At 45.2% G+C, this 22754-nt stretch overlaps 1 protein-coding gene across 1 annotated transcript in view; it reads right to left on the bottom strand.

Moving 5' to 3' along the window:
* Positions 1-364: 364 nt before the first annotated feature.
* The window catches only part of si (sucrase-isomaltase), a 265194-nt gene continuing 242804 nt past the window's right edge, over positions 365-22754 (bottom strand). The window contains exons 46-51 of the mRNA XM_078410873.1: positions 16728-16852; positions 14344-14432; positions 9902-9943; positions 9860-9867; positions 4750-4923; positions 365-1115 (exon numbers count right to left, since the gene is read on the bottom strand). Coding sequence (XP_078266999.1) covers positions 1038-1115; positions 4750-4923; positions 9860-9867; positions 9902-9943; positions 14344-14432; positions 16728-16852 — 516 coding nt within the window. The 3' untranslated portion in view covers positions 365-1037. The remainder of the gene's footprint in view (positions 1116-4749; positions 4924-9859; positions 9868-9901; positions 9944-14343; positions 14433-16727; positions 16853-22754) is intronic.

The raw sequence follows: 22754 nt of genomic DNA on the forward strand, positions 1-22754 counted from the left end.
CGACAGTCCCGCCATTCCGGGATCTCCAGTTTCCTCTCGCACTCCAAAGATGTATAGGTTTGTATGCTAATTGGCTTGGTATAATTGTAAATTGGCCTTGGTGTGTGTAGGACAGTGTTCATTTGTGGGGATTGCTAGTCGGCGAGTACTCATTGGACCAATGGGTCTCACTCCGCACTGTATCTGGTAACTAAACAGTTCTGATCTAGTATCATCCCTCCCACATGTACAGCCAACAAACACCTTTATCCACATAATACAGCTGAAATATCTACAATTTTATTGACAAACTTGCGATAGCAAAACAACTGTTTAAAAAAAACATTGCTGGTAAAGTTTTCGAAATGAAAGACGAAACTCCTCATTTAGAAGTGCAGTAAAAGTTTATTAATTTGCAATCATTTTTTTTTTAAAACACCATTTTTAATTATTGCTCTGTTTGGTTTCTTCACAAAATTCCTTCCGTATTCATTCAAGAAAATGTAATAATGAAATTCTTCCAAAAACCTATCATATCATATCATATCATATATATACAGCCGGAAACAGGCCTTTTCGGCCCTCCAAGTCCGTGCCGCCCAGCGATCCCCGTACATTAACACTATCCTACACCCACCCACTAGGGACAATTTTTACATTTACCCAGCCAATTAACCTACATACCTGTACTTCTTTGGAGCTATGATCACATTGAATGGCGGTGCTGGCTCGAAGGGCCGAATGGCCCCCTCCTGCACCTATTGTCTATTGTCTAACTCTACCGCTGCGCCACCGTGCCGAATGAATTCACCGTGTGAGTGTGGAACATCTGCACAATCCATGCCACACCTACTAAGATACCCACTTCTTGGTGAAAAATGTTGCCTGGAAGATCTAACGATGGCAAATGAGAAGGCTGTCCACTGTGGAAGAGTTTGGCCAAACATTTGAAACATAGATAATGGACACGAAAGAATTAATTAATCGTGGAAACAAAACGCATCTCTGCTGAGAATCTGCATGCCATTAGTGTTCCTTAATGCTTACTAAATTAATATTCATGGTTCTGTTTTCCAAATGATTGTTAATGGCTTATCGATCTGAAAGTCTTTGTCTGCCATTTCAATAGTAAGTTTCTGAAAAATGGAAAAAATTACACAAGGTTAGGCGATTTCTTTAAAGACTAAAGTCCATTATTTGAATGATAATTGGAAACATTTTTAAGTGCTTTCATAAAAGGATTGGTTAATGAGTGGAAACGTGTTCATGCAGAGTAGGTACCAAAAATTGATGGTTTTCTTTCAATTTTCAATTATGTCATTATTTTAAGAGATTCTTTTGTTGAAATAGCATAATAATGAAGGCAAGCTTTAGTTCAATTAAAACCTATACCTCATTGTATTTTCATGTTCTTCCCCATTAACATATAGACTTTGCATTAGTTGCCTTAATTGGCAGAATATTTCATGTGATGTTTAGTTTAGAGATACAGTGTGGACGGAAACAGGCCCTTCGGCCTACAGAGCCTGCACCAACCAGCGATCCCTGCACATCAACACGACTCTAGACGAAGTAGGAACAATTTTTTTAAAACATTTTCCATTTATGCAAAGCCAATTAACCTGTAAACCTGCATGTCCATGCAGTGTGGGGGGGGGTCCAGTTTCTATCCACACTCCAAAGACGGACAGGCTTGTAGATTAATTGGCTTGGTAAAATTGTAAATTGTCCCCCGTGTGTGTAGGACAGTGTGGGGGCCACTGGTTGGTGTGGACTCGGTGGGACAAAGGGCCTGTTTCCACACTATATCTCTAAACTAAACTAAAAAAATCGATGCTGCCCACATTCCCTTTACCTGCAACACATGTATATGTTATTAGCAATGTATTCTTCCCCGTTTTGTTACAGTCTATTGTATTTTTAAACTGGTGGTTGGCATGGCAAGAAGTCCAGTATGGGTTGGCAACTTTGAACGCTTTCTGTTGCAGAGAGCTGTGATTTTGTAAATCCCATGATATCACAACAGAATAAGCTCGGGTACAACGATGTGACAAATTGAAGTTCAACATGTGGAACTGACTCAGCAAGAGCCTGTTATATGCCTAACCCTACAATCCTCTCAATTGACATCAAGGCTGGCTAAATTCTATCCCATGGACAGGATAAGCCAAGGGTTGAACACCAGCTGAATAGGAGATGTGAATCACTATATAGGGCAGAGCCGAGAGATTTGGACGATTCTCTCTGTTGTTACAACATTGAAACTTGTGACATGATTAAAGACGAATAGGAGAGGTTTCACTATCGGTGACATTGTTAAAATAAATTGTTACAAAGGCATCTAATTAATATCCTCTATTTTTCTCTGTCAAGATATCAGTATCTTTTTGTTTAAAAAATGAGTGCCGGGATTTAAAGTGCTGGTTGGAATGATTTACGGAAGCTATTTCTGTGGGGCTGATGGAACGCTGGAAGAAATCTAGTCACAAGCTGAGGTACTGGAGATAAATGGGTCTACTATGGATAGGGTGAGCAGTTTTAAATACTTGGGAGTCCATATCACAGAGGATCTGACATGGGCAACGCACATTGCCGCACTGGTGGGTAAGGCAAAGTAGCGCCTTTACCACCTTAGACAGCTGAGAAAATTCAGCTTGTCTCTGAGGATCCTTCATTGCTTCTACTCTGGGGCTGTAGAGAGCATCCTGTCCGGCAACATTACAGTCTGGTTTGGGAACAGCTCTGCCCAGGACAGGATGGCCCTGCAGAGAGTAGTGCGTTCGGCAGAACGCACCATGGGAACTACACTCGTCCCCCTGCAGGACCTATACATCAGGAGGTGCAGATCCAGAGCAAGTAAGATTATGAGAGACCCCTGACATCCCAGTAACAGACTGTTCCAGATGCTACGGTCAGGCAAACGCCTCCGCTGTCACGCTGTGAAAACGGAGAGGATGAGACGGAGTTTCTTCCCACAGGCCATCAGGACTGTTAACTTTTATAACCCCAGAGACTACATTTTGTCTACACTAATAGTAACTTTATTAACTTTATTTATATGCTGTAACTGTAATTCTTTTTTGTGCACAATCCGCAGGCATTGCCACTTTCAATTCACTGCACATCGTGTATGTGTATGTGACAAATAAATAAACTTGACTTGAGGTAGGATTCACTATGAATGCTGTATGTTTCATGATATTTCACCACATTGTACATAGGAAAGGTTTGGAGGGATATGGGCCAAACGCAAGCAAATGGGACTGGCTCAGATAGGCATCTTGATTGGCAAGGGCAAATTGGACAAAATAGCCTGTGTCCCTACTGTATAATTCTATCACGCCTTTGTTAAGCCAAGATGTTATCTGCTGGGGAAGGTAAAGGGGTCAATTTTGAGATTTCACTCCCAGTACGGGATATCACAACATTGGAACAAAATGGTGAAAGTCTACCAGTCATTTAAAAAATAAGCTGAAAATCCAACATCTGTAAACATTGACTTCCTCAACAACAAACCCCCCCGAAAAAAGTCGGGGGAAAGCACAGCGGGTCAGGCAGCATCTGCGGAAAAAGAAAGGGTTCATTTTTCCATTCTGAGAGGGCGGCACGGTGGCGCAGCGGTAGAGTTGCTGCCTTACAGCGCCAGAGACCCGGGTTCTACCCTGACTGCGGGTGCTGTCTGTACGGAGTTTGTACGTTCTCCCCGCGACCTGCGTGGGTTTTCTCCGAGATCTTCGGTTTTGCTCCCACACTCCAAAGACGTACAGGTATGTACGTTAATTGGCTTGGTATGGATGTAAACATCGTGTAATGTGTGGGGATCGCTGGTCAATGCAGAATCAGTAGGTCTGAAGGCCTATTTCCGCGCTGTATCTCTAAACTAAACTAAAAAATCGATGCTGCCCACATTCCCTTTGCCTACTACACATGTATACTGCCATGTTTTAACAGTAGGGTGTTCCTCCCTTTGTTACAGTATGTTGTATTTTTAAACTGGCGGTTGGAATGGCAGCAGTCCAGAATGGGTGGGCAACTTTGAACATATTCTGTTGGAAAGTGCTGTGATTTTGTAAATCCCATGATATCACAACAGACTAAGCTCCGTACAATGATGTAAAAAATTAAAGTTCAACGTGTGGAACTGACTCAGTTATATGCCTAACCTAACAATCCTCTCAATTGACATCCAGGCTGGCTAAATTCTATCCCGCGGACAGGTTAAGCCAAGGGTTCAACACCAGCTGAATAGGAGATGTGAATCATTATATAGGCAGAGCTGAGAGATCAAGAGATTTGGATGATTCTCTCTGTTGTTACAACATTGAAACTTGTGACACAATTAACGATAAATAGGAGAGGTTTCGCGATCAGTAACACCTTTAAAATAAATTGTTACAAAGGCATCTAATTAATCGCCTCTATTCAGGTCCTGATGATTATGACTCCAGGAAGAAAATTCTATTTTTAAAACTGACCAGCATAAGAATTTGCTCTCCTCTTTATCTGAATGGAACTGTACATTCACATGAACCGAGTTTCTTCTCATCCATTTTGTCTTTAAAGGATGGCTTGAGATTAAATCAGATCGAACAGTGCAACGTGATATAAAGTACTCCTTTTTTTGGTTTAATAAGATAAAGGCATGTAATGGATTGTCTAATATAGATTAATATGGACGGATAATTCCTCAGTATATCACAGTCAATTAGATTCTAAATGTTATTGCACAATGAGAGACTATAGGATCACCGATCGTTGTTCTTTCCTTACCTGCAACTGAGTTGAGTGCTTAAAACTGCTGATGTTGTAGGTTGCGTTTTCATAAGTTACCGTGACACTTTTAGGTGGAATAAGCCCTGCTCCCCACACATAAAGATAGCCGAGTTTCAACTCATTTGCTGTGCTCTTCATGTCAGAGTGCAATATGGTAGTTCGCAGAGTATTCTGGGCAAACAGAAAGAAAAATCACAGGGATATCACCAAAATATTAGACTTTGACATGTCAGCAATAGCAGTCGGATGTAAGTCTATAATGTCTGGGCCTACAGTGTCAGGGCCTACAGCGGACCGGGGGCCTAATACAGGACAAGGGTGGTCCTGAACGGGACAAACAAATTTAGCCCAAAGTATGGGATTTCCCGGCTAATACGGGACAGTTGGCAACCTTAGCCGGTGGGGTTGTTACCCGTGCTGTATGACTCTATACGACCTCAGAGTGTTTTCCTCCTTGAAGCCCATTCACTGTTCTATCAAGGCTGTTCATCCCGCACCAGTCAACAGTAACCCTGAGCTGGAAGTCAGTAATTTGTTGCCTGCTTAGACCAAGATCGTGATGAGGTTTGGAACGGATTCATCCTGATGAAGCCCAGACCGAGCTTTGAAAAGTAAATCGTCGGCGGTTGCAGGCGACGACTTTGCTGATGATCGACGATTGATTGAGCAGTTATTTGCCAGATGGGATTTGGGTTTGAGTTTGGTTCATTGTCACGTGTACCGAGGTGTACGTGAAAAGGTTTTTGTTGCGTGCTGACCAGTCAGCGGAAAGACAATACCATGATTACAATCGAGCCATCCGCGGTGTTTAGATGCATGATCAGGGGAATAACGTGAAGAACGATTAGTGCAAGATAAAGATCATAGTTAAGATAAGAAACGTTGCTATGGGAGTAGAAATTTAAAATTGTGGAGTGATTGTAATGTGTGATCGTGGACCCACTTCTGTGACAAGCACACAAATGGTCGCCTGGGTCAAGTGCCATCTTGATCCACCTATTGGGGGTAGCCCCTTGGACCGCCATTTGTTGTCCTCCTTTGTGGGTAGGACACACCTTGGCAGTGCACCCCAGTGGTATGAACATTGACTTCCCTAACTTCAAGTAACCCTTGCTTTCCCTCTCTCACCGTCCCTCCCCCTTCTGAGTTCTCTGTCCAGTCTGACTGTTCCCCTGATTAAATTTCATCTCTCTTTGCTTCGATGTCACCTTCTCCTAGCTAACAATAATCTATTCTACATTTTCCTTCCGGGAACTCCATCCCCTCTGATGTCTCGTTTTCACACCTTACCCTTCCTTATCTCTGTGTCTCCCTCTCCCCTGACTCAGCCTGAAGAAGGGTCTCGGCCCCAAACGTCACCCATTTCTTCTATCCAGAGATGCTGCCTGCCCCGCTGGGTTACTCCGCCATTTTGTGTCTATCTTCGATGTAAGCCAGCATCTGTAGCTCCAACCTACACACAACATTCCACACTGTTAGGTTGATGCCACAGCAGTCATTCCACTGAAGCAAGTTGGCTACCTCTGGAGTGCAAGTCCGCGCTACTCTCACCTGCAGGCACTCTAATCCTGCTGCCTTTGTGCCTGGCGATCTATCATTTCTTGATATCACCAGGAATTGTTTGAATTGGCTGATTACCAGCTTCAGTGATGGATAAAACAGAGGTGGATCATCCACTTGGCCGGTACATGCTTCTGCCCTGTCTTTTGCAATCTCAGGCTGAGCTCTGTGTTTGCTGAGGATTGACTGAAAGATACAGCCTGGAAACAGGCCCTTCAGCCCACTGAGTCCATGTGGACCTTTGGTGAGGGGGAATTTCTTTAGTCGGATTGTAGTGAGTCTGTGGAATTCATTGCCATAGAAGGCTGTGGAGGGCAAGTCAATGGATATTTTTAAGGTGGAACTTGATAGATTCTTGGTTAGTACATCAGGGGTTATGGGGAGAAGGCAGGAGAAATGTGGGAATTAAAAGGGAGAGATAGATCAGCCATGATTGAATGGCAGAGTAGACTCGATAGGCCGAATGTTAGATAGATAGAGCTTTGTTCGATAGAGCTCTAGGGGCTAGCAGAATCAAGGGATAATGGGGAGAAAGAAGGCAGGCACGGGTTACTGATTGTGGATGATCAGCCATATAGCAATGAATGGCGGTGCTGGCTCGAAGGGCCAAATGGCCTCCTCCTGCACCTATTTTCTATGTTTCTATATCTATGTTTCTATGAATGGCCTAATTCTGCACCTATGACTTATGAACTTATTACCTGGTCACACGAATTGTATGTTATCCCACTTTCTCATCCACTTCCTACACACTGGGAGCAATTTACAGAGACCAATTAACTTGCAAACTTAGTGTGCAAACTCCATGCAGACAGCACCCGAGGTCTGGGTCGAACCTGGGTCTCTGGTGCAGCAAAGCAGCAGCTCTACCTCATTGACACCTTCCCCTCAGCCAACAATGAACCACTTTACATTTCCTTGATCATCACTTGCTTTGATCTGTCAGTTTCACACCTTACCCTCTCCTATCGCTAGTTTCCCTCTCCACCCAAAACGTCACCTGTAAACTTGCTCACCAATCAGACTTTCATTTTGTGGGCGGAAACCATTATGTTTGGCTGGACACAAACGTCCAAAAGGTAACAGCGGGACAGGCAGCATCTCTGGAGAGAAGGAATGGGCGACGTTTCGGGTCGAGGCCTTTCTTCAGACCCATTCCTTCTCTCCAGAGATGCTGCCTGTCCCGCTGAATTACAACAGCTATCTCCTTTTCCCCTTCTCCCCATCCCCTTCCACATATATTCCTTCCTCTGGCTTCACACGCCATGCCTGTTCTGTCCTTATCTCACACATTGTCTATTCATCCATAGCCATTCTAACCATCTGCCTCGCAAAATCCCTCCTCACCTCCATCCACCTATCACTTGCCAGGCTCTGTCCTGCCCCCATCTCTCTTCCAGCTTTCTCCCCCCATACTACAATCGAACTGAAGAAGGGTCCCAACCTGAAACATTGCCTGCATTACCTTGGGCATTCAAGCAAAGAGTTTCACTATTACTTGGCACATGTGACAATAAGGTATTCAGTCATTCATTCATTTGGCCCATAGCCCTTGAAACTCTTCCTATCCATATATCTGTCTTTTACAAGTCATAATTGAATCTGCTTCTACAGCTTCCTCGTCAGCTCATTCCAGATACAAACTGTCCTCCAAGTTAAAAAGTTGCTGCTCAGGTCCTTCTGAAATCTTTCCCTTTTGTTGCTGCTCAGGTCCTTCTGAAATCTTTCCCTTTTCACCTTAACACTTTGCCCTCTCATTTTGGAAACAGACTGAGCATTCGCTTTAGCCATGCCCCTATTGATCTTGTGCACCTCCGTAAGGTCGCCTCTCAGCCTCCAAAGCAAAGAAATCTCCAGCCTGTCCAACCACTCCCTATAACTCAAGCCCGCAAGCCCAGGCAACATCCCGGTGAATCTTTTCAGCAACTTAATCTTTTCCAACTTAATGACATCCTTCCTACAGCCGGGCAAACAGAACAAGTACAACAGTGTGGCCTTACACAACGACCTGTGCAGCTGCATCATCGTGTCCCAACTCTTCTACTCGAAGCAACTCAAATAGGTGACGTTTCGGGTCGAGACCTGCCCTCAGACTGAGAGTCAGGAGAGAGGGGAAACTAGGGATATGGAAAGGTAAGGTGTGAAACTGACAGATCAAAGCAAGCGATGATGATCAAGGAAATGTAAAATGGTTCATTGTTGGCTGAGGGGAAGATGTCAATGAGGAATACAAAATTGAAAAATGGATGCACATCTGGATGTGGTACAGGGAAGGGGGGGGGAGGTGGGAGGGAAAGGGGTATGTGTTCATGTGCAAAGAACATTAGAGAAGATTTGTACTGAATATTTCCACAAACTTGAAAGCAAATAAGTTGTGCCATTGTGAAGCAATTTTGTATCCAGTGATACTTTAGGTAACTCAGCTAACGTGAATGATTTGTACAAATACAACAATATATTTTCATGATCACCTAGACGATGTACTTCATGCAACTAATGATGTGAAGTATAATTATCTCTCGTAATTTCATCGGAAAAAAAGGAATTTTATGAAACCTGGAGCAGTTCTATATAAAATAATGTGACAAATGTTAGGATAGAAATTATTGTACAGGGCTCTCTGAGTCATTGTGCAAGAACTATCTTCATCTTGTATACACCGTGGGGCGGCACGGAGGCGCAGTGGTAGAGTTGCTGCCTTACAGCGCTCACAGCGCCAGAAACCCAGGTCCGATCGTGACTACAGGTGCTGTCTGTACGGAGTTTGTCTGTTCTCCCCCGTGTGTTTTCTCCGAGAACTTTGGTTTCCTCCCACACTCCAAAGACGTTGTAGGTTAATTGGCTTGGTAAAAATGTAAAAATTGCCCACAGTGTAGGATAGTATTAATGTGGTGGGCCGAAGGGCCTGTTTCCGCACTGTATCTATATTCTAAAACTCTCGTTTGTTTGTTTGTTCCTGAACTACAGCCAAAACAGTACACAATAGAGCGACAATTTTAGGCCCACCTTACTCACCGACGTCCCTTTGGTGCTAATGGAAGAAGTTTCATTGAAATCGGTGTAATATTTTTAAAGTTATTCACATTTTAAAGTTTCAATCTATCTAGGGAGGGAGGGGGGGGAGGGAGGTTAAAGGGGGTTGAGGGGGATGGAGTGGGAGGGAGGGGGGAGGGGCGTGGGGGGAGGAGAGGGTGCTGCACCAATGCAGGAGAGCCCAACAGGTCCACTTGGTCTAGTCTTAAACTAGAACTACAACTTTAGATAGTTCCTCTGCCCCTCCCGTCCCCTCCTCTTTCCCAGATCTCCCTCTACCTTCCTGTCTCCACCTATATCCTTCCTTTGTCCCGCCCCCCTGACATCAGTCTGAAGAAGGGTCTTGACCCGAAACGTCACCCATTCCTTCTCTCCTGAGATGCTGCCTGACCTGCTGAGTTACTCCAGCATTTTGTGAATAAATACCTTCGATTTGTACCAGCATCTGCAGTTATCTCTTATACTTATTAAACTAGAACTAAACAGACTCTACCTCAGCCCATTGAGACAGCACTTGGTGTTCTGAAAGACATTTCATGGCACATACCTGATTAACGGGGGAATTCAACCAGGAAGTACTCTTTCCTTTCAACTGTATCTGCAATGTAGAAGTAAAATATTGTCAGAAGCTATATCAATGGAACGTCAGATGTTTATGAGGATTATAAACAGCAAATGGCACTGATCACCGCGCACGCCTGATTTCTCTGAGATTCAGAGATTCTCATTCGTTATAAAGTTATTTGGCATAGCTGCAGCAACTTCAATAATACATCAGCGGTATGGCTGCAGATTATATCTAAACAATGACAGTGAGCTACTAGTCTTCCCTCACAAGCATGAAGGAGTCATTACTCACACGCTCAGCAGTCAGCAGTGAGTTAGGGGCGGCTTTCTGCAAGTGAAGGAGTGTGTGGGGACATGAAGGGATCTGACAGAAATAAAATAACCTCTGCAAAACCTGCCCGGTTCGAAGGTGTCGTGGAACAGGTTGCTCTGTTGCCAAATCTGTGTAAAAGTTGACGACTCGCACTGTTTAATGATTCGTGCCCATGGTAATCATCTTCGGCAGGGCTCATTCTTATACCCATGTGATCATCGCATATAGTTCAATAGACAATAGACAATAGACAATAGGTGCAGGAGTAGGCCATTCAGCCCCTTCGAGCCAGCACCGCCATTCAATGCGATCATGGCTGATCACTCTCAATCAGTACCCCCGTTCCCTGCCTTCTCCCCATACCCCTCACTCCGCTATCCTTAAGAGCTCTATCCAGCTCTCTCTTGAAAGCATCCAAAGAACTGGCCTCCACTGCCTTCTGAGGCAGAGAATTCCACACCTTCACCACTCTCTGACTGAAAAAGTTCTTCCTCATCTCTGTTCTAAATGGCCTACCCCTTATTCTTAAACTGTGGCCCCTTGTTCTGGACTCCCCCAACATTGGGAACATGTTTCCTGCCTCTAATGTGTCCAATCCCCTAATTATCTTATATGTTTCAATAAGATCCCCCCTCATCCTTCTAAATTCCAGTGTATACCAGCCCAATCGCTCCAGCCTTTCAACATACGACAGTCCCGCCCATTCCGGGAATTAACCTAGTGAACCTAGGCTGCTCGCCCTCCATAGCAAGAATATCCTTCCTCAAATTTGGAGACCAAAACTGGACACAGTACTCCAGGTGCGGTCTCACCAATGGACTATAAAACAATGAATGACCTTATGGTGGCATTTGGGAAGGCACGGTGGCGCAGCGGTAGATTTGCTGCCGTACAGCGCCAGAGACCCGGGTTCAATCGCTGGAATTTACAAGATTGAGGGGGGGATCTTAAAGAAACTTACAAAATTCTTAAGGGGTTGGACAGGCTAGATGCAGGAAGATTGTTCCCGATGTTGGGGAAGTCCAGAACAAGGGGTCACAGTTTAAGAATAGGGGGAAGTCTTTTAGGACCGAGATGAGAAAGTTTTTTTTCACACAGAGAGTGGTGAATCTGTGGAATTCTCTGCCACAGAAGGTAGTTGAGGCCAGTTCATTGGCTATATTTAAGAGGGAGTTAGATGTGGCCCTTGTGGCTAAAGGGATCGAGGGGTATGGAGAGAAGGCAGGGGTACGGGATACTGAGTTGGATGATCAGCCATGATCATATTGAAGGCGTGCAGGCTCGAAGGGGCCGAATGGCCTACTCCTGCACCTAATTTTCTATGTTTCTATGTTTCTAATCCCGACTATGGGTGCTGTCTGTATGGAGTTTATGCGTTAATCCCCATGACCTGATGTGTGTTTTATCCGGGATCTATGGTTTCTTCCCACACTCAATAGACACTAGACAATAGGTGCAGGAGTAGGCCGTTCGGCCATCGAGCCCTTCTCCCCCTAGCGTACAGGTTTGTAGGTTAATTGCCTTGGTAAAATTGTAAATTGTCCCTGGCGGTGTGTAAGGATAGTGTAAGTGTGCCGGGATGCTGGTCGGCACAGACTCGGTGGGCCGAAGGGACTGTTTCTGCGTTGTGTCTCTAAACTAAAAGACATGCATATTTACATCAATTCGTATTTCAACGCACTGTTAAATGATTAGTGCCGATGATAATCATCTTAGGCAGGGCTCATCCTTGTACCTATGTGATCATCACATTTAGTTCAATGAACTATAAAACGGTGAACGACCTTATGGTGGCATTTGATGAGGTGTGGCATCAATGAGCAAAAGCAAAGATGAAGTTGCTGTGGAAAACAGGGAGAATCGGACGTGATTTAATGTTTACAGCTTGGGTCCAGCAACCTGTAAATGCACACAGTTGGGACCAAGCTAAGTCACAGTAGTGTGCTGCACCCATGGCTGGTCGCATTAGGTAATTGAGCTTTAGATAAAATCATTCCGATGGTACACACAAATATTGTGCTGCACAACAAGGCCACTACCCAATTAAAAAATCAGAACACAATAAGCCATTTTTTTACACACATGCTCTCAGTCACAAGCTCTCTCTCTCTCTCTCTCTCTCTCTCTCTCTCTTCTCTCTCTCTCCTCCCTCCCCTCCCTCCCTCCCTCCCCTCCCTCCCTCTCTCTCTCTCTCCTCTCTCTCTCTCTCTCTCTCTCTCTCTCTCTCTCTCTCTCTCTCTCTCTCTCTCCTCTCTCTCTCTCTCTCTCTCTCCTTCTCTCTCTCTCTCTCTCTCTCTCTCTCTCTCTCTCTCTCTCTCTCTCCCCCTCTCCCCCTCTCCCCCTCTCCCCCTCTCCCCCTCTCCCCCTCCCCCTCCCCCGTTGTACTTCGTGGTCCGGTACCTGTTGTACCTTTAGTGACTCTGGACGGACCTCAAGTACACGTGTATAAAAGGTTACAATGCTGGAGCTCAACTCCAGGCTGTTATATTCCGTGGTCATCTGGATCCAGAGTGACCGCCTAATCACACCCATCACTTATATACACAGCCATACAAAGTAGTTCTTGGATACACAAAGTAGTCCCCAGCAATATCACAACAGCCCCCTCCCCCTTCCCCCTCCCCCTCCCCCTCCCCTCCCCCTCCCCCTTCCCCCTCCCCCTCTCCTCCCCCTCCCCCCTCCCCCTCTCCTCCCCCTCCCCCTCTCCCTCTCCCTCTCCCTAAGTGACATTATGTCAACCGTTTTCAGCAGCTGGGGGCAATTTCTAAGGTGAGCTGCCAAACATAGAAACTGGAAATGCCTTTTATGTTCCCAGGTCTGATAATAGATTGCAGTCGGTCTATCAATTATATCTCGCGCCCAGAAGTGTCGCAACTTTTCATGTTCCTCAGTCCTGATTAGTAACCTCTACTGTTAAGTGGGGATTGGTGTCATTTGAGCTTGGTATTCCGTGTATGTGGTAGCTGTTAATATTTCGTTTTGAGCCACCATTGAAGACTTGCTATTGTTTGAGGTTCTTATCCCTATAGAATACACATTTTGCAAGAAATCTTCTGGAAGAAAAAAAAAATTAGAGCATAGAACATGGAACAGTACAACACGACAATCGACAATGTCTGTGCCAAACAAGACATTACGTTAAACTAATCTCTGCCGCACATTATCCATATCCCCCCATCGCCTCTACATCCAGTATGCCCATCTAAAAGCCTCTTAAACACCACTACCCAATCTGCTTCCAGTACTATCCCTGGCACTGTGCTTTCTAGTCACCCACCAAACCTCTGTGTTTAAAATAACCACTAGCCCCCCCTCCCCCCACGCATCTCCTTTAAACTTTCCCTCTACTCATCTTAATCTATGTTCTCTAGTCTTTAACATTTTCACCCTGGAACATTTGTACCTTGTATGTCCCTTTCATAATTTTATATACTTCTATCAGGTTTCTCCTCAACCTCTGATGCTCCAGAGAAACAATTCAAGTTACGTCCATAAGATAGAGGAGCAGAATTAGGCAATTCTGGCCACAGAATCTGCTCCGCCATTCAATATGTCTGATCTATTTTTTCCCTCTCAACCCTATTCTCCTGCTTCGAACCATAACCCTTGACGTCCTTACTAATCAAGAACCCATCAATGAACTGCAGGTGTGGGTTTATTCCAAAGATAGACACAAAGTGCTGAAGTAACTCAGCGGGGCAGGCAGCATCTCTGGAGGAAAGGAATGAGTGATGTTTCTGGTCGGACCCCTTTCTTCAGACAGGTACGATGGAGGCATTCAAGAGGCTTTTAAGATAGACCTGGATATGCAAGGAATGGAGGGATATGGATATCGTGCAGGCAGAGGAGATTATCGCCTGCACGATATCCATATCCCTCCAACTTGCCATCATGTTCGGCACGGACATTGTGGGCCGAAGGGCCTGTTTCGCTGCTGTACTATTCTACAAGATGCCCTGCGTTGTGTTGGAGAACACTGGTGTGTACGGACTGGCTGGAAAGCCATCCTTGTCCAAGACCCGTTGGCAGTGATCGTGGGTCAATGGGAGCCCTGCCTGAAGATCTTCCACAGTAGATTAGACAAAGTATTTAGGACAAAGAATTAAAAGCTGTCGTACCGATACTCTGTCCATCGTCCCAGTAAAGGTGGCCTTTGGCAGCTTCATTGTCGTTCATAGCAACAACCAATCCCAGGTGGTTCATCCGACTGGAAAAATATTAAGTTTGTTTTGTTTTAGTGTTGACTGCAATTTCAAAACATCCATTAAAGATCAGTAAAACCAGCAAACAGAACATCCTTCAAGATGCATTCATTCCAACGAAAAGTGAACGGAGATGAGGAAAAACCTTTTCAGTCAGAGAGTTGTAAATCTGTGGAATTCTCTGCCTCAGAAGGCAGTGGAGGCCAATTCTCTGAATGCTTTCAAGAGAGAGCTAGATAGAGCTCTTAAGGATAGCGGAGTCAGGGGGTATGGGGAGAAGGCAGGAACGGGGTACTGATTGAGAATGATCAGCCCATGATCACATTGAATGGCGGTGCTGGCTCGATGGGCCGAATGGCCTACTCCTGCACCTATTGTCTATTGTCTACTGAAATCTCCATCCACATTTATGAAATGCCGATCTCTCTCGCAGCCCGTTCTCTCCCACCCTAACCATGCTTCAAGTTTTGTTGCACGCATTTATTCATTTGCAGACCTGTGGTCACAGTATATTTTTAATTATAAAAATGATGCAAATGCTCTAGAAAGGGTGGCGAGGAGAATCCAGGCCTGGATTTTGCCTGGCTTGGAGGGTCTCCATGGCGAGGTGAGACCGGTTATGCAGTGTTTATTTTCTGTGGGGAAGAGAAGGCTCAGTGGCACCCGATGGAAGCGTGCAACAATATGAGGGATCTAGGTTCTAGGGATCTTGTATACACTGGAATTTAGAATTTGGGATGAGAGGAGAGGAGATCTTATCGAAACGTATAAGATTATTAAGACGTTAGAGGCAGGAAACATGTTCCCAATGTTGGGGGAGTCCAGAACAAGGGGCCACAGTTTAAGAATAAGGGGTAGGCCATTTAGAACTGAGATGAGGAAAAACTTTTTCAGTCAGAGTTGTGAATCTGTGGAATTCTCTGCCTCAGAAGGCAGTGGAGGCCAATTCTCTGAATGCATTCAAGAGGGAGCTGGATAGAGCTCTTAAGGATAGCGGAGTCAGGGGTTATGGGGAGAAGGCAGGAACGGGGTACTGATTGAGAATGATCAGCCATGAGCACATTGAATGGCGGTGCTGGCTCGAAGGGCCGAATGGCCTCCTCCTGCACCTAATGTCTATTGTCTATAGGTAGGGTGGGCAGTCATGAACCCCTCCCCGTCAGCACAGGTGTCTCTCGCCAGAGGGCATAGGTTTCAGGAACGGAGGAAGAGGAGGTTCGGAGGGGATGGAAGAATCTCACCCAGAAGATGGTTGGGGTTTGAAATGCACTGCCCAAGGGATTGATGGCAGATGGACATCTCGTAACATTTAAGAAGCCACTCGATGCGCACTGGAGAAGCCAAGGCAGGGAATGCAATGACAAACGCTGATGGATTTGTTTATTTGATAAAGGGTTGCACGGTGGCGCAGCGGTAGAGTTGCTGCCTTGCAGCGCCAGAGACCCGGGTTCGATCCTGACTACGGGGGCTGTCTGTGCGGAGTTTGTACGTTCTTCCTGTGACCTGTGTGGGTTTTCTCCGGGTGCTCCGGTTTCCTCCCACGTTCCAAGGACGTGCGGGTTTATAGGTTAATAGACTTCCGTCCATTGCCCCCGAGATGAGAGTGTTGGGATGACATAGAACTAGTGTATGGGTGATCCATGGTCGTTGTGGACTCCTCTAAACTCTGAGCAAAATGAAATTAGCAGAGATAGGAACTTGTTGGTTGGAATGGGCATGATGGGATGCACTCTATGACTATGCATCTGTGCTCTATGACTCTACCACGCTTCTTACTCGAGAATGATCCCATGAATGAGTGGGTTAACATGTAATGAGCGTTTGATGGCACTGGGCCTGTACACGCTGGAGTTTAGAAGGATTCGGGGGTGCCTCATTGAAACTTATCAAATAGTGAAAGGCCTAGTTAGAGGGAAGTTTCCACTAGTGAGAGAGTCTAGAACCAGAGGCCACAGCCTCGGAATAAAAGGACGTACATTTAGAAAGATGAGAGGAATTTCTTCAGTCAGAGGGGGTGGTGAATCTGTGGAGGCCAAGTCAATGGATATTTTTAAGGCAGAGATAGATAGATTCTTGATTAGTACTGGCGTTATGGGGTTATGGGGAGAAGGCAGGGGAATGGGGTTGAGAGGGAAAGATAGATCAGCCATGGTGAAGTAGACTTGATGGGCCGAATGTCCTAATTCTGCTCCTATAACTTGAGACAAAACTTTGTTGAAGATGTGCCCTTGGAAAATTATCTGAAACATTTCCTGCATATTTAGTAATTTGTTATACTATCCTGTAATTCTCACTGTTACCTGTGATGGGTGGTGTTCCCGGGAACTTGCCAGGGAATAATGTAGCCTCCTCGGACATGAACGTTGATGTGATCAAGTGGCGTCGACATCTCAATCCACGTCAGTCTTTTGAGAACTCTTTCACCCTGTAGAAAATAAGTAGATTAATAAACATGATGGGGTGGCACGGTGGCGCAGTGGTAGGGTTAAGAAGATAACTGCAGATGCTGGTACAAATCGAAGGTATTTATTCACAAAATGCTGGAGTAATTCAGCCGGTCAGGCAGCACCTCGGGAGAGAAGGAATGGGTGACGTTTCGGGTCGAGACCCTTCTTCAGACTGAAGAAGGGTCTCGACCCGAAACGTCACCCATTCCTTCTCTCCCGAGATGCTGCCTGACCTGCTGAGTTACTCCAGCATTTTGTGAATAAATACCAGTGGTAGGGTTGCTGCCATACAGCACCAAAGATCTGGGTGCTGTCTGTACGGAGTTTGTACGTTCTCCCCATGACCTGCGTGGGTTTTCTCCAAGATCTTCGGTTTCCTCCCACACTCCCAAGGCGTCCAGGTTTGTAGGTTAATTGGCTTGGTATAAATGTAAATTGTCCCCATTGTATGTAGGATAGTGTTGGTGTGCGGGGATCGCTGGTCGGCGTGGGCTCGGTGGGCCGAAGGGCCTGTTTCCACGCTGTATTTCTAAACTAAACTAAATAATGACTGCTATTAGATACTATGAACGGCACTAATAATTATCCTGAACATGGTTATTATCGGTTATTGCTTCTGATTTCCTGAACCAGTTGGAAGGGTGCAAATTTGATTGCAATACCTTTTTGGTTGGGGCAATAGACAATAGACAATAGACAATAGGTGCAGGAGTAGGCCATTCAGCCCTTCAAGCCAGCACCGCCATTCAATGCGATCATGGCTGATCACTCTCAATCAGTACCACGTTCCTGCCTTCTCCCCATACCACCTCACTCCGCTATCCTTAAGAGCTCTATCCAGCTCTCTCTTGAAAGCATCCAACGAACTGGCCTCCACTGCCTTCTGAGGCAGAATTCCACACCTTCACCACCCTCTGACTGAAAAAGTTCTTCCTCATCTCCGTTCTAAATGGCCTACCCCTTATTCTTAAACTGTGGCCCCTTGTTCTGGACTCCCCCAACATTGGGAACATGTTATCTGCCTCTAATGTGTCCAATCCCCTAATTATCTTATATGTTTCAATAAGATCCCCCCTCATCCTTCTAAATTCCAGTGTATACAAGCCCAATCGCTCCAGCCTTTCAACATACGACAGTCCCGCCATTCCGGGAATTAACCTAGTGAACCTACGCTGCACGCCCTCCATAGCAAGAATATCCTTCCTCAAATTTGGAGACCAAAACTGCACACAGTACTCCAGGTGCGGTCTCACCAGAGCCCGGTACAACTGTAGAAGGACCTCTTTGCTCCTATACTCAACTCCTCTTGTTACGAAGGCCAACATTCCATTGGCTTTCTTCACTGCCTGCTGTACCTGCATGCTTCCTTTCATTGACTGATGCACTAGGACACCCAGATCACTGGTACTGGTACAGGCACTGGTATAAACAAGCTGTTGAGCCTGAAGACTGAAACAGATCCTGAAACCCAATCATGCTATGTTCACTGAAAACAGCAAACCAAAAGGTATTGATCGGTGGAGGTAATGCAAGTCGGGCACACAGATGTGATGGCACCTTCTTACACTGTGCATGTTTTTTTTTGATTTGGCAATCAATTTTTAATTCCAGTCAAGATTGTATAGTTACATTTGTTATTAGTACCTTTAGCTGCTTTCAATTTCTTAGTTTCATTAAATCCCAACCCGAAACGTCGCCGATCCATGTCCTCCAGAGATGTTGCCTGACCCCGTTGAGTTACTCCAGCACTTTGTGTGTTGCCCAAGATTCCAAGCATCCTTGTGTCACTATTGTCCAGCTAGGCAGTTCTTGAACCAACATGGCCAACCCTAATTCTACCTCCACAGTAGGACTCAATGGTCCACCTCTTGCACAACCATGGACTTTTATTTTTATGCTTCTATATTTGCACTAGCGTCTTGTTTTATTGCACAGTCTTCTTTCCTTCAGAAGTTTTATGTCTGATTTGTGTGTGATTTATGTATAATTTCTTTCTGTGTGTTTGTCCGAGTCCATGCAAGCACGATTTTATATTCAGTTTGGTTTATTGTCACGTGTACTGAGGTACAGTGGAAAGCTTTTGTTGCGTGCCAACCAGTCAGCGGAAAGACAATACATGATTACAATTGAGCCGTTTACGGTGTACAGATACATGATATGGGAATGACGTTTAGTGCAAGGTAAAGCCAGTACAGTCCGATCAAAGATAGTCCGAGGGTCATCAATGAGGTAGATAGTAGTTCGGGACTGCTCTCTGGTTGTGGTAGGATGATTCAGTTGCCTGATAACAGCTGGGAAGAAACTGCCCCTGAATCTGGAGGTGTGCGTTTTACCACTTCTATACCTTCTGCTTGATGGAAGAGGGGAGTAGTGGAAGTGGCCAGGGTGTGGGTGCGATGCAGGGGACAGTTTGCTATATTGTACGTGTATATCACTGCAGTTGGGCGTATGACATTAACTTGACTTGAAATTATAGTATAATTGGGGGGTAGTAGCCATATAGATGTTGAGGTGATCTCTGTATTCATAAGTGATAGGAGCAAAATTAGGCCATTCGGCCCATCATATCTACTCCGCCATTCAATCATGGCGGATCTATCTCTCCCTTCTAACTCCATTCTCCCGCCTTCTCCTGACACCCGTACTAATCACGATTATAAGTCATCAGTGCACAGGTTATGTAAGAAAATAACTGCAGATGCTGGTACAAATCGAAGGTATTTATTTCACAAAATGCTGGAGTAACTCAGCAGGTCAGGCAGCATCTCAGGAGAGAAGGAATGGGTGACGTTTCGGGTCGAGACCCTTCTTCAGACTGAACCTTTAGGTCAGACTAACCAGGTTAGCAACCTTTGCCATCAACATTAGGACTGTGTCCAGCACGGAATATAGGAAAAAAGATAAAATGGGTTTGAACCATTTCAGGCCAGTTTTCAACAAAAAAAGTCTTCAAAAGGCAAAAAAATAGTTGGGGACTATTTACGACTGAAAGATAAATGTAATTGGGAAAATAATGGCTGTAAACAATTACTGCATTGAAGCTCTAAGTACAGAATCACAAGGCTTGATTTTGTAATTCCATGAAAGTGCTTGCAGATAAATTAATCCAAAATGATCAACAGCATGGGAATTAGAATAAAGACCTAATAAATATGTACATGGCCATGTCTAGCAATTGTCTGGCACAGACTATATGGTTAATGGCAAAAAGAACATTATCATCTATCAAGACGTAGCCTTGATGAGCAGTGGTGATCATGAAAGTACTCGATGTACCAGAGCTCATTCATCTGGGGCAAGAAAAATGTTGGGAAGATTTTAGAGATTCTTAAGAAATATTTTTCTTGAGTCCGGCCATCTTTCTCCCCATTATGTGTGGTCGGGGGGGAGGGGGGGGGGGGGGAAGGGTTGCGGGGGCGGGGTGGGGGTGGGGGGGGGGGGGCGCGACGCTTTCGTACAAAACAATGTCAATTTTTTTTCCCAACAAATTCCATGAGAGCAAATCTTATTCTAAAGGAAATTTCCTTTACCCCAATGGCCGTAAGGCTGACCTGTAACCATTTCCCTCCCAACAAGTTCTCTTGAAGAGTAGAGATTTGCTATCCCAATCTTTGACACCGTCAAATATGATATTGAAGGTGCGAACATTGAAATTTCCAATTAAGAAAACTCCCCCCTCCCCTCCCCTCCCAGCACCCACCAACCTTTTCTCTCCTCTCTCAGTCCTTTACCCGGGTACACAACCGATTATCAGTCACCCGATGATGGTCTCCGACTCTCCCACCCACTTTCCTCTTCACCCATTCCCCCGTCCCCTAACACCCGTATCCCTTCCCCAACCTTAACATTTCTCTCCTGATCTTACACCCCTTTGTCTCCTTTTTTCAACCTCTAGCCTCTGTCCACCCATCTACCAATCAACCCCCTCGCATCCACTTCACTTGCCAGGCTTCGTCCCGCCCCCATTTATTTTCCAGCCTTCTCCCCCCCCCCCCCCCGCATATAATCAGTCTGAAGAAAGAGCTAAAATGTCCCCTGTCTACATTCTCCAGAGTCGCTGTCCATCCCGCTGAGTTACTCCAGCATTTTGTGTCTACATTCGGTGTAAACCGGCATCTGCAGTTCCTTCCTCCACTTATCCAGCCTTCTCCCCCCCCCCCCCCTCCACTTATAACTTGCCTCGCTTTGTCCCACCCCAATCTCTTTTCCAGCCTCTTCCCCCTCCCCCCACCCCCCCCCCCAACTGTATTGTCTGAAGAAAGACTCAAAAAGTCACGTTTTCCAGAGATGCTGCCTGACCCGCCGAGTTCCTCCAGCACTTGGTGTTTGCTCAAGTTTCCAGCATCTGCAGTTCCTTATTTCTCCATTTGACACCATCAGTTGGGCAGAGTAAAATAGCCAGGGCCTGTTTCCATGTGACATGACTCTGACTCTATGACTGCCTGACTTTGTGACTTATTTGTGCAACTTATTTAAACAATTACATGTCCAGCATGCATAGGCGTAGGCAAAGGCTTAACAGATATTAAAGATGACCAGCTATCCCCAGCCAAACTGATTGTTCAGCTTTCAATTTCTACATTGAAACCAAGATCAGATAATGTAAGAAAAAATCATTTCATTCTGACACAAAGTGCTGGAGTAACCCAGCGGGTCAGGCAGCATCTCTGGAGAACATGGATAGGTGATGTGTTGGGTCAAGATCCTGGGGTCTCAACCTGTCCTGTCACCTATCTATGTTCTCCAGAGATGCTGCCTGAACCGCTGAGTTACTCCAGCACATTGTGTCTTTTTTTGTTGTTTTTAAATCAGCATTTGCAATTCCTTGCATCTCCTAGTATTTCATTCTGGATATACTGTGGTAGCCATCTCTTTATTTCATTCCCATATTATCATGTGGAATATATAATTATCAATCGTGTGCACTGAAACAGATTCAAGGCCTAAAATGTCCAGGTCTTGCATCCCAACAATGGGCTTTAACATCTTACTGTGTTAATCATTGTGACATTACTCACGTGTAATCCTGGGATGGCAGGACTTTCATATGAAGAAAGACTGGATAGACTGGGCTTGTACTCGCTGGAATTTAGAAGACTGAGGGGGGATCTTATTGAAACATATAAAATTCTTAAGGGGTTGGAGAGGCTAGATGCGGGAAGATTGTTCCCGATGTTGGGGAATTCCAGAACCAGGGGTCACAGCTTAAGGATAAAGGGGAAGTCTTTTAGGACCGAGATCAGAAAACATTTCTTCACACAGAGTGGTGAGTCTGTAGAATTCTCTGCCACAGAAGGTAGTTGAGGCCAGTTCATTGGCTATATTAAAGAGGGAGTTAGATGTGGCCCTTGTGGCTAAAGGGATCAGGGGGTATGGAGAGAAAGCAGATACAGGTTACTGAGCTGAATGATCAGCCATGATCATATTGAATGCTCGAAGGGCCGAATGGCTTACTCCTGCACCTATTTTCTATGTTTCTATGTTTCTATGTGTACGGTTTTAAAGATTTGTGTGAAGATTCATTCTTTAGACCATGCAAAGGGGAATGAAGATTTCAGATTTAATAATCTGTAGGAAGGAACTGCAGATGTTGGTTTACACCAAAGATACACACAAAATGCTGGAGTAACTCAGCGGGTCAGGCAGCATCTCTGGAGAGAAGGAATGGGTGACGTTTCGGGTCGAGACCCTTCTTCAGACTTTAAAATAATCAGATTGACAGTCATTTTTTTGGAAGATGGCAAATCACTACTCAGAAATTAGAAGATGAAAAGGAATAAATTCCTAAGTCATAGGAGAAGAATTAGGCCATTCGGCCCATTGAGTCGACTCCGCCATTCAATCATGGCTGATCTATCTTTCCCACTCAACCCCATTCTC

This window comes from Rhinoraja longicauda, chromosome 13 (genome assembly GCF_053455715.1).
Source record: "Rhinoraja longicauda isolate Sanriku21f chromosome 13, sRhiLon1.1, whole genome shotgun sequence".
NCBI lineage: Eukaryota > Metazoa > Chordata > Chondrichthyes > Rajiformes > Arhynchobatidae > Rhinoraja > Rhinoraja longicauda.